At 36.1% G+C, this 13,312-nt stretch overlaps 1 protein-coding gene across 2 annotated transcripts in view; it reads right to left on the reverse strand.

Moving 5' to 3' along the window:
* Positions 1–911: 911 nt before the first annotated feature.
* LOC150106266 (uncharacterized) overlaps positions 912–13,312 on the reverse strand; it is a 304,586-nt gene continuing 292,185 nt past the window's right edge. For both annotated transcript variants that reach the window (XM_090392286.1, XM_090392285.1), the window contains one exon: positions 912–1,294. In XM_090392286.1, the coding sequence (XP_090248412.1) occupies positions 1,040–1,294 (255 nt within the window). In that variant the 3' untranslated portion in view covers positions 912–1,039. The remainder of the gene's footprint in view (positions 1,295–13,312) is intronic.

A 13,312-nucleotide genomic window follows, 5' to 3' on the forward strand; every position in this document is an offset into this window, starting at 1 on the left:
ACTATGAGAATAGATTGAAGGTTTGTGGATTTCCAGAAGTTGGTTTACAGCAGAAAAAGAGGGGATATGATAGAAACATTTAAATTGCTTAAAGGATTTTATAGGATGGATGCAGGGGAAATGTTTCAGCATTTGGTTAGAGGGACCAGAACAAGGGATCATTCCTGGAAGTTGAATAAGGGTGTGGTCCAGATTTCTGTTAATGGGTTTAAGAAGAGGTATGATAGATTGTAGGGATAGATTGGGTCTCCCCGTGATGAGTCTTCGGACAACATGGAAGTGCTGTATAATAATAATAATAATGCTTTCTTACATCTGGATTATGGGAAGAAGAGATAGATGACATGGTGTATACTATAGTGATGGAAGTAGTAATATTCACATAATTGAAGTGGCAAAATCCATATGGATATTATTTAATTATGTAGATATTATGTGAATAATGGTTAGTGTGGGTGTCCTGTGATGAGTCTTTTGACTCCATCGAGAATAATTATCAAAATGAAAATTCTTGATAAGTGACTGACTGTAGGAAAATTCTGTTTGTCTGTGTCAGAGATTGACTAACTTAGGAACCAGTTGAAAAAAAGGATTAGAAAAATTTCCTATAACTGGTAACAGAATTGTACTTAGCCCAGTCTTGTTTGAGAGGCTTAGTGCTATGAATGCAAATACCATTTCCATTGGATTACACAGTTCTCAGATTCTATAAGTATATAAAAAAATAATAATAATAATCTCGAGATAAAGACATGAATATATTTCTGCCAAGTGATAACCACCAGCCTGTTTTTAGAAGCCAACAGGTAAAAAAAAAAATTAATGCAGATAAAGAGTAAAAACAATTTAAAAGATTATAATCACTTTTTAATTTATAATTAAAAAGGGTATCACGCAAATGATAAACAGGAAACCTGTATATAAATAAATAAAACTAACTTTTTTAAAAAACTATTTACATCACAAAATTCATCAACTTCTCTTGTTGATTAAAAATTACTATCTGCTGTATTTCATATGAAGTATTATATATTTCATATCATAACAATTTTCTACAAAGATAATTTTTCAATGTTTTTGGAATAGGAAGAGCTTGAATTCGAACTGCATTGTCATCATGATAATGGAGGTACTGTTGGATGGCTTTTCTGCAAAGTTGCTTTAAACATTCTGGCTGTGTAGAAATGTACCACGTATACAAGTCCTCATCCATGTGATAGCTTGGAGATAGAATTTTGTGCTGATGAAGCCATGAGGACAGGTTTAAAGAGTCACATCCATTCATAATAAGAACCTAAAAATATTACAACATTAAATATGTAATGCAATAATATCGCTGATATTTATGATATATTTATAATACTGGTTCTACACTATTATTATAAACATTCAAAATGTTTTTGATTATTCTTAATGGAATAGTAATTTACTCAATAATTTTACAACTTTTAATTAAAATGGAAGTTGCAAAACAACTTTTAATTATGGGTATTATTAATTGATAGTTCCATGTCTCTTTTGCTAACATACTGTCAGTATGTTAGCAAAAGAGATATGGAGCTACCAATTAATAATATCCATTTTTTAGATGGACAATGGGCTGAATTTTGTTGTATGCAGTGGTCTGTTGAAGGTGAGTTTGCAATGAACAGAAGTTGCAAATAATCGAAATAGGATACTGGAAAGGAGGATGTCCAAGAAGGCTAATTTCTCATTGTTTTCTTTTTCCATTGCTTACACTCGGTCCACCTTTACCACGAGTTGCCTCAGTGCTGAAGATATTTCAGGCACAAACTTTGTTTGCTTACACTTGGATAAAGGATTAAACTAAATTTATTATAGTCTAACAAAGTGGAAAAAACTTTCAACATCTTTTTCTAAATCCAGAGTAATTTAATAATAAGGTGAGACACCTTTTGGCAACTCGTATAGATAAATATGACTTTTCCATTGCTTCCACCTTAGTATCACCACCTCTGGGTCTGGCTCCCACTGACGAGACCTCAATAAAGACCGGAAGGGCCATTATCCGGTCTGGATAGTGGCCCTTCCCTTAATGTATAACATTACACATGTCCACAAGGAGATGTGCTTTGCATTATAGGAGATACTAAGACAAGGAGTGATGAGAGCTTGGTCCACCTTTACCATGAGTTGCCTCAGTCCTGAAGATACTTCAGGTGCAAACTTTGTTTGCTTACACTTGGATAAAGGATTAAACTAAATTTATTATAGTCTAACCAAGTGGGAAAAAAGTTTCAACTTCTATTTGTCATAATGCCATCTTACCAGAGGCCATTCTTACAACAAGATAGGATACTGTCCATCTCAAGAAATGGACTTCATCAAACCCTCAGTTAAAGAGCACATGTCTGTTCCAATCCTAAGGATCCTCGACTAGAATTTGACACCATCCAAAGCATCATGCTACAAAATGGCTCTGCTTCAAAAAACATTACACACATCTATGACACAAGCTGGTCCATAGGAACCCAGCTCCTGTACAGCAAGTTCTAATTCCATACATTACAGGTAATACTGAAGCAATTTCAAAAAAACTTTAAAAGATGCATATTGCCCTGTTAACAAATCTTGTTACCCCCTATAAAAGATAAGCACACTCCTCTCTGGTGTATCCCAGGTTCAATGTGATTGCCTCTGCTCATACTTTGGACAAACAGGATGTCCAGTTGACAAATGACTATTTTACATCGCCCACAATAAGCATGAAAAATCTAATAAGAAGGCCTAGCAGAACATGCAGTGGACACTGAGTACAGTATCTTCTGGTTGAATACATGCTGTTACATTAGTGCCATTTTATGTTTGGTTGTTGTTTAAAGAGAAAGCTGAAGTACTTCCACACAGACCAAACTTTATGTAGAATTAACATCTATCCATAGCAAAGATTTAGGAGTGTCAATATGAGCAAAGGTTGGTCGATTGGTAGCGCCTCTGCTACTAATGGCTCAGCAAAAAGTTAAGCAAGTTTGAGCACAGTTAGTAGTTGGAAGGGAATCAATCGTTTGATGCTGTTGGCACATTCTCCCTCGATGAGTCTTAGGACTCCTGGAGGTGTCACATAATAATAATAATAAATGGCAAGATGTAATCCTATTTTCCTTGTCATTTTTTTATTATTATTATTACTTAATTTTTTAACCATCTGTTGCATAATGGCACTGTAATATGTGGTTCATGTGTAAAAAGGGAAAAACAATCCCCACTCATTCTCCACTATGCAAATGAACTGATAGTGGCTGAAATATTTCCAATAATAAATTAATTCTTGTGCCAATATGTTTCTACTAAACATTACTATGTCACCAGTACCATTAAAAAACTCGTTTTGTTGCCTTTTTATTTTCTCCTATTCCAATTGTGTATATATTTTACAGCCTGCAAATTAGCTCATATCCAACCCATCCCTAAGATGTGTATAATACTATCCATTATACACATCTGAGAGGATGTATGTTTTGCATTATAAGATACTAAGGCAACTAACATGAAGTCGTTAGCCTCTATATACAAGTAGCCTAGTTGTACTGATACTTCATGTGTTAACTTTGTTTACACTTGTTTAAAGAAATAAACAAAAAGGTAATTTCTTGTTAAGTTTAATATAATTTATAATCAAGTTAAAAAACTTTCTCTTCTTTTTTTCTCTATATATCAATAATCTTCAGAAGCAGACTGTAAATTCAATACACAGTTTTGCTAATGGAAGTATAGTGCACTCCTCTTTTGACAAACCTTGCACTAAACTAATCACTAAAACTTCCAGAATATCAATTGCTAAAATCTGAAATTGTAATCTCCAAACCATTCTTCAACAGGGCTGTAGAAAAGGATTTTTGTGAGAAATAAAATAGGATTTATTTCTTGCAAAAATTCTTTTCTTGTGGTCTTACTTTGGACAACATTCAAACCCCTTGACAAGATGTGAGATTTATTGTTTGCGAGTTTACTCTGATCTGAAATTTCTCTCTGCATAAACATATTACACATATTGCCTCCTCATCATATAAAAAAATCAGGCTCTCGTTTACTCCGGATGTTATTTTTAGCCCTGAACAACTATTAACTTTATACAAATCACAAATTGGTTCAATCATTGAACACTGTTCTTATATTTGGCATGGTGCTATTATTAATACTTTTCTAAAAATACTGTAGTCAATAATAAAGCAAGCAAGGCTGATTAATGATCCATTTCTCACTAATGACAGCAACACCCCTTCAAGGTTCATCTATAAACTAAGAAAACAAAATTTTCTTACTCTTTATTCATTCCTTCAACTGCTGATTTTTTTTTTTTTTTTAAACTATCTTCCTTTGTACATTTTCTAAGGTGTGAAATTACAGGTTTTCAAATCGAATGTTAAGTTTATTTCTTGCTCTGCACCTTTCTTTCCATTCAGTGTACTAATTTAAAAAATCCACAAAGACAATTACTATATATATTTTAATAGCTCTTCTAAAGATCCACTAGCAATTTACCATGTGCCCAGCAGGTGTAAATTCACTCATTCTGGAAAAATAGCTGATCTAAGTGCAGTGATGTAGCTAGAGCTTTTGTTGCCCCTCTCAATACACACCAAAAATACTACAAAAAGTCAAAATGACGTATAAGAAAATAAATTAAAACACTATGTTTATTTTTGAAGTTAAACTTTAATTTCAACATTCTAAAATGCTATTTTTCTTGCTTTTCTGTTAGCAAAATCGTCGATGACATTGGCGAAGTCTATTTCATAGTAATGTAGGTAATTCGTAATCAATTTTATTTAGAAAAACTCCTCTCACAACTAGTAACACTTACAGCAGTTGTGAGGAAAATTCGTAGTAGTATTACAATATTTTGAACTAAGTTCTCGAGACTGTATTTTAGAATTAACTGCAAAAGTTAAAAAACGTTCAAAGTGCTGCCTGCGGCGACCCCCCATATCAATAAGTAATCAATATATACTGATTAAAAAAGTTTATAATTAGTATATAGTGTGGCTTTTTGTCACAAATTGTGCTACTTTTTTTTTCAGTTTGATACAGGTGTCCTTCAGTAGTGTTATTGTTGGAGCTTTTTGTTTATTATATTGTTTTGCTGATTGTTTATTCTTATGGAGAGGACAAGGTCAGAGTCGGATGCATTCAGAGGTAGCAGTGAAGAAAAAAATAAGTTTTCGTTATTAAATTGCCATGTGCCTAGTAGGTATAAATTTGCTCATTCTGGAAAAATAGCTGACATAAGTGGTAGATTTGAGCAGTGCTAAAAAAGTGTTTTTAATCAGTATATAGTTTGGCTTCTTGTCACAAACTGTGCTACATTTTTTTTCCAGTTTGATACAGGTGTCTTTCAGTAGTGTTACCGTTGGAGTTTTTTTTTTGTCGTTGTTGCTGTTTATACTGTTTTGTTGCTTCTTTATTCTTACCAAGAACACAAGGTCAGAGGTAGCAGTGAAGAAAAAAAATAAGTTTGTTTTTTTATTGGAGTTTATTTTAAATTACACAACATAAAGTATAGTCTGTGGGCAATTTGCAGTTGGGGAATTTGTATTGTACAGGCAGTCCCTGGGTTATGGATGACCAGACTTATGCCGTTCCGTACTTACAAACGGACTTCCAAGCTCTCTATAAGGATAATTAATAATTCTTCCCTTCACATATTAGGCCTAGTAGCCTGTTACGGGGCTATCCTAGGCCTTTCTAAGCCGCACCCACCCCAAGGATAAGGTGGCTAGCCCTATGCCTCCTGGTGCGGCCTATGTCTGTAGATGCATGTGTTCACAGGACCGGTTTGCCTGCTTGTGAGATGAAAACCCTGCAGTCCACGCCCAAGACCGCTAATTTGGTTATGGCTGAGAAAGATCCTTAAACTCCTCACATTGGCAACGGGAATCAAACCCAGGACACTCCTTTTCTAGGTATATGGTTGCGAAGCACATAGCCACTCGACTAACCGCACAGACATTAATAATTAAATCATTAAATTAATCATTCGGAAACTAGTTTCTTCCGCACATGTAAACAAACTTGCATGGCGTAAGCGGTTCATGCTAGTGGCTAGTTTCATTGTTTATATGGTCGCTTCTGCACAGCATCACTTTTGTCTCAACTTTTTTTATTGGATTTTGTGAGTCTGTGATGGATCATGCCAATAGACAGTCATTTCTGTATTTAAGGCTCATTACTATGCCATACATTCCTGCAAGCAGTCAGGGCTAGGGAAGATGATGTGATGACTTTGAGAGAGTTCTTGAAGAATTATGCCACCAAAAACATTGCTGATTCTTGGGAGGAAGCGAAGCAATCAACAATGAAAGGGGTGTGAAATAAACTGTGCCCTCAATTCTGCGATGACTTTCGTGACTTCACAGAAAAAGACGTTGCCAAAACTAGAAAAGTTGTGGTAGATAGTGGCAATGTGCACTCCAATTAGATATCAATAAAAATTATGTCATTGACTTACTCGAGTCCCATTCACAAAAATTAACTAATGAAGACCTTATGGAGATAGAGAAGCAACTGATAGAAGCACAAGAACACGCAGAATCAGAATTGCCAGAACCAAAAAAGTTTATAACAAAAGAATTAGCTGACACCTTTTGTCTGATTAAAGTAGGACTTGTTAAGCTTGAGGAGTAAGATTTGCAAAACACTCCTAACATCGAGTGTTTTACAAAGGTTTACTGTGTAGTTAGTGAGAATATCAGCTACTACAAGGCCATTTATAATGAAAAATAGAAGAAGGCTAAAATATAAGCCAACTAAAATGAGAAGGCAGGGTGGACCTCAAAAAAGGATATTGGATGGATAATGAGACAGGAAAAGACCAATATGGTCTACACCCGTAATTACTGTTATGATGATGATGAAAAAGGCTGTGCAAACCACCCCAGATACCTTTTTCAAGAAACCAACTTCAGTGGTAAGCTTCCCTCCTCCTCCAGCTGGAGAATCAAATCGAGTAAGCAAGACATTAATGCAACATTAGGCGAATGTTAACCTCATCATCATCATCATCAAATTCCTGCCATGTACCCACAAGGGGTGTACAGGATATGATAGTACTACATGAAAAAATTATATCATTACTAACTTCCTATCTACAATTTTCCTCCAAATCAGTCTGTTACTTGTCAAGACTCCAACATTATCAGATCTTATATTTCTATTGTCTAAGGCACTTTGTACCGTATCAATTCACCTATATCTTGGTCTTCCTCTGGGTTGTTTTGCTGCCAACCTGGCAGAGAACACTTGTTTTGCTAATCTTTCCTCGCCCATTCTGTTTAGGTGACCATACCACCTGAGATTAGCTCTGCTAACACATTCCTGGATGCTGACAATATCAAGTTCTTTCCTAATATCCTCATTTTTAATATGATATTACCACTGATGCCATCTGTTCACGCCTTTAATCTTTCTCAGGACTCTCATATCTGCAGTCTCTAGTCTTTGGTCAAGTGTTTTACTTCTGACCCAGCTCTCAGATCCATAAGTTAAAACTGGTTTGAACACTGTCTTGTATACTAATTTAGTGTTCCGACTAATTTCTCTCTTATTCCATGTGAATTTATTCAATTGACTTCCCACCATACCAGCTTTGCTGATTCTGTTGTCTATTTCTATATTTAATTTACCATCTTCAGTAAAAATCGTGCCTAAGTAGCTGAAATGTTTTACTTGTTCCACAGGTTCTCCATTCACAAGACAGTTGACATTTTCAATGATTCTGCCTATTTTCATTGTCTTTGTCTTTTTATTGCTGACCTTCATACCATATCTATTACAACAACTATTCAATTTAGTCAGAGAATCTTGCAGACTTCTAGCGGATTTATTTAGAAGTATAACATCATCCGCATAAAGCAAAGAGCTGACATTAACATCTCCAATTCTGATATCATGTTTAATACCACTTTCCTTCATAATGTGATCCATATAGATAATGAATAACAGAGGGGATAACGTACATCCTTGTCTCACACCAGATTTAACATTAAATCATCTTCCTGTACCTCCTTCAATTCTAACTGCTGACTTACAACTCAAATAAAGACTAAGTGTTGCTTGATATAATGCCCCATTAACACCATATAACTGCAGCGTATTGAATAGTTTCTCTCTTGGCACCTTATCATATGCCTTTTCCAAATCGACAAAACTTAAATACAGATCTTTGTTATATTCCCATGCTTTCTCGACTATTTGTCGTAAAGTGAAGATCTGAGCTTGTTCTTCACCAAGCTTTTCTTCCACAATTCTTCTCAACCGTTTCTCAAGTATACTTGCATAGATCTTGCCAAGAACACTCAGTAGGGAAATACCTCTGCTAACAAAATGTTAACCTTTAATATTCTTTTTTTGAAATTTCTCCTGTCTAAACTTTTTGAATGCATTTGTTTTTATGTTCTGTTTGTTTGAATTAAAAGAAAGAGCACAATAGTTTCTGTAACTTATTATTACAGTACAGGGGTATTATTATTACAGCCACATATGAGCCATTATAGTATTATTATTATTACTACTACTATCACCATATCGGTGAGTCTTCAGACTCCTTGGAGGTGCCACAAAATAATAATAATAATAATAATCCGAGTTACGGACCTATCCAATCTAAAGACGTTCTCAGGAATGTATCTCATCAGTAACCCAAGGACTGCTTGTATTTGTATTTTCTGTATTTTTATTGGAATTATTTTACTTCAAATTACACAATATCTGTAGGTAATTTGAATTGTTGGAATTTGTACTTAGAAACACAATATTTTAGTATAGTTGAATCAGTTCTTAGTGCTTGGTTCTTAATGCAGTATTTGAATGATGCCATCAGCTACAGCTCAGTTTGCCAATGGCTTGTCATCAAATCCTCCCCAATTTAAGGACTACATTTTGCACAGCATACTATGAGATTTTGTAGTATGTGGTGCTTGCAGCATGTATGCATCCTGGCAGTCAGATACGTGGCAGGTGAGAGTTTAGGGTGTGCATATATGCAGGAAATGTAAGAAATGGGAAGAACTTTGAAAGTTGGAGATTAGTAAAATGGACCTTGGCAGTGTTGTCTCAGAGGGAGGAGAATACTGCCCAGATAGACAAGTAGCATGACAGAGGTGAGGATAATGAGCAGAACATAAATGAAAAAATAAAATGGGGGAGTGTGGTAAGTTTGAATCATTATTAAGTTTTCGAAGATGGTGTTAACTGGGAGGATGAATGTTGAGCAAGAGCTGGTAGCTTGCAGAGAGAGATAGATGAACTGAAAAAGGAGATGGAATGTCTTGGGAATGAATTGAGAAGCATAAAAGAAGATATTAAGCAACTGAAAATGATGAATGCAAAGCAAATCAGAGTACAAGCAAGAGAGAGTTATGGGAATGTTGGAAGAGGAGAGAATAGAACCAGTAAAAGAGTAGGAATGAGAAAAATGGAAGAGAGTGCTAGAGCCAGGAATGACAACAGGTAAGTAGAGGAAAAAAGAAACAAAGTGTCAGAGGAGAGTGAGGGATGCACGTGAGCAAGGAAGGAACAGTGGTATGTGGTGTGATGTATTGAGATTGAATGATCCATGGTGTGCAAGATAGAATGCTCTGAGGAGTGTTTGCCTGTAGTAAGGATAGAAAGTGTGGCTATGGCAATTAATGAGATAAAAGGATGGATGAGATGACTTTGATGGTGGGCACGAATGACTTGGGAGGCAGTATGAATTTGGCGACAAGAAATTTGAGATTCATGCTGGAGGTTGTACAGAAGAACACTGAGAGAGGAAAGATAGTGCGTGTGTTGCCAAGGGTATGATAAAGCATCTGAAGAGAATGCTGTTCTCTGAATGAGTCTGTCTGTCAATGCAGGGAAACTAGAATTATCAGTATAGATGGTAGCAGGGTGGCCTTTTGTGGAAATAGGTGCTTGGGAGAAGGAGGAATACATCGGGTAATGCTGAATCAAATGGAGACTAGAGGAGATAACGGCAGGTATAGAAATAGTGACATTTTTATTCTTTATACTAATGACAGGAGTATCCAGAATAAAGGAGATGAATCAGTGGTGGTGCTGAGAGCATTGGCCTCTCCAAAGATTACTGGGATCTCTGAGATTCAGTTGACAGAAGATGATATACTAACAGTAATAGAAGTAGCGAGGTACAGAATTTTTCGACAGAATAGGAAGGGAAAACTCGGTGGTGATACCTAATTCCTAGAATTCTTGAGGGACAAATGTCTTAGGCAACATGTAGTAGAAGGAACACAAGGTTCAAGAGTTTTGGATTTGGTCATAGCATCAGAAGAACTTATTATAACTGAGATGGCATTCTCTGTCCTCAATTGGAGAGAGTGACCATATGGTTTTGACTAGGAAGATGAATAGACATGCATGAGTATCAAAGAGAAAAGAATGTATATGGAATTATAAGGTAGGTGATCAACAGTCTTAGTTATCAACTTCGGGCAGTTCCATGGAGGGAGGAATTGGAAGGCTGAGATATCATTAGTTCTTGGGAACTTGTGAAGGAATATTTATTAGCAGCAACAAGCTGTATACTGCGAGTGAAGAAGAAAACACAATTTGGTGTTAAGTGGATGACACAATATTAAACACGAACTATAGGTAAAAAAGAGGTTTAGAAGAGATTTAAGGAGAGGGATGGAGAGCAGATGCATGAAGAATAAGAATCATCTTATAAGACAGGCCAGGATAGTGACTAATATGGTAAAGAAGGCAAAACTTGAATATGAGAAGAGACTGAATGAAAAAGAAAATTCTAAGGAATTTTTTAGCTATGTAGCTAGTAGGAGAAGAAATGATTATGAAAGAATGACATTGGATAAAAATGGCAATAAATTGACTGATGCAAAGGACATAGTGGAGTTGTTCAATGAATACTTTATTGGGGTATTTCATCATGAAGAAGTAGATTTTAATACTAGAGGGATAAAGCAAGTTTTAAAACTGCAAGCGGAGAGTGTGTTTCAAATACCGAGTGCTACAGATATCAATAAAGCAGTGGGACTAGATGGAATTTCACCACGGGTTTGAGATAACGTGCTAAAGAACTGACAGCTCCAATGAACCTGGCTTTCCAATGAAAGACTGGCCAAGGGAAAGGTACTCAAGCAGTGGAAGGAGAGTAAGACTGGAGGTGTCAAACTACAGATCAGTTTGTGTTTCATCAGTAGCTGTTACGCTCTCGGAGAAATTGGTGAGGGATCATATGTACAGCATTGGGCAGATGAGTGTAATATTCTCAGTGAGAATGAACATGGAGCACTCCATGTTTACAATTGTTAAGGAGCATTCTTCATGGATTGCAAGGGGATATTCAGTTGTTTGCAGATGTGAAGCTTGGAAGGGTTATTAGTAATAGTGCAGATGTGGTAGCACAGAAAGAAGATTTGAATAACTGGAGAGTCATGGATGGGATGAATTTACTCAGATGGGCAAAAGAATGGGAATCAGTTTAATGCAGCTAAATGTAAAGTCTTAAAGTTTGGGATACATCAATGGAAGGCTGCATACTCTGTTGGAAGAACTGTACTGGAAGAAGTAGGGAAGGCAAGGGATCTGTGGGTGATGATAGATAGAAACCTGAAATTCGAGAATATATTGCAAAGATGGTGACGGTAACCCATAAGATTGCTGCAATATTGAGAAGGATGCTGACCTGCAGAGAGAAGAGTTGTCATACCATTGTATAAAGCCCTGATTAAACCACACTTGGATTATTCAAATTTGGACCCTAGGATTTGAAGGGGATAAATTAAGTGTGGAAAGGTGCAGAGGCAGATAGCAAAGATGGTATCAGGACTGTACAATGTTATTTATGAAGACAGGCTGAGGGAATGTGGACTGCAGAGTTTGGTAGACAGAAGGAGAGGGTAATACGATTGACACTTTTAACACATTCGCTGCCAAGTATACTCGTAATTGGTATATGAGCCTCACAAGCCAACTATGAATATACTCGTATGTCGATTACCGCTGGCAACGAAATTACTCGTACTGACCTTGAATAAGTGCTTGGCGTGCGGTAACAAACTATGCCTGAGGAGCATGGCAGTGAACGTGTTAAATTGTTGAGAAGCAGTTACAGGATTGACACTGGGGAGTTCTTTCATTTGGTAGAGTAGGGGGAAGTAGTGAAGACAAGTGGCCATCCCTGGAAGTTACGAAAGGAAGCTGTGAGCAAGAGGGTGAGGAGTGGTTTCTTTGCATGGCGGGTGTTTGAATGCTGGAATGCATTACCTGATAGAGTGGTGAGAGCACAAATGGTCAATGAGTTCAAGGAATGGTATGATAGATTGGGTTTTCTAGGATGGGTCTCCCACAATGAATCTTGTGATTCCATGGAGGCCTGAATCATAATAATAATAATAATAATAATAATAAGTAAATGGTATCTTTCCAGCATATTGCAGAATAATATCTTGGAAAGATACTTTTTTTTTTATATTTCTTATATGCCTTGGAAAACATGTCCCCAACCTCAAAAGTGGCATATGTGCCAGTTTTGTTTTGCATCCATAAAGATACAAAAAAAAAAAAAATGCCACATATCCTTTTATGTGACTCCTATTCCCACCACATGAAAGTCTTTTTTTACACCTATAGTAGTACATTTGTACTCTGAGCTAAGTATTTTTCTCTTTTTTTATTAATATGTATTAATATTAAATAATTTTTATTTTGTATTTTTATTTATTTTTCCATAGTCCAGAATCCAGTCTAGAGACCAAACATGGAACTTTTCCAAACCACTTCAGGTTGCCAATAAGCAAGTGGTGGTTTCACACCAGAAGATGAAATTCAGATCCCACCTAAAATACATTCACAAATATCAATGCCCACAGTGGGCATTGATATTTGTGATTCAAATCAGGTTGAATTCAAATCAGGTTTGTTGAACAATGGATATGCGAGCAACTTAGCCAACTAGGATGGTAGACATGGGAAAGAAACCTGATATTCTTAGATCCAGCGCACACTGCTGAAACTCCTAGCATTTGGAATGGAGATCCAAGAGTTTACAAGTCCATTAAGACCTATAAACTGTTATAAACTCATGTTTCCTTCAGAAATATAGGCTTCTTGTCATTGGACTAGTATCAAGTGTATTTATGTATAATTATTACTATTGCAGAGGGATCTCCATGGTGTTCAAAGACTCATAACAGAAGATCCACACTAATCATTGATGCATAAATTAAATAATAATAGCAGTCCAAGTAAAGAACCCTGCAGTACACCACTAGTTTCCTGCCTTCTTCTGGATTTCACTCTCCAGCATATTACACTGTCTCTGGATTAG

This window comes from Typopeltis vanoorti, chromosome 5 (genome assembly GCF_054136105.1).
Source record: "Typopeltis vanoorti isolate ZY-2024b chromosome 5, IOZ_Tvanoo_1.0, whole genome shotgun sequence".
NCBI lineage: Eukaryota > Metazoa > Arthropoda > Arachnida > Uropygi > Thelyphonidae > Typopeltis > Typopeltis vanoorti.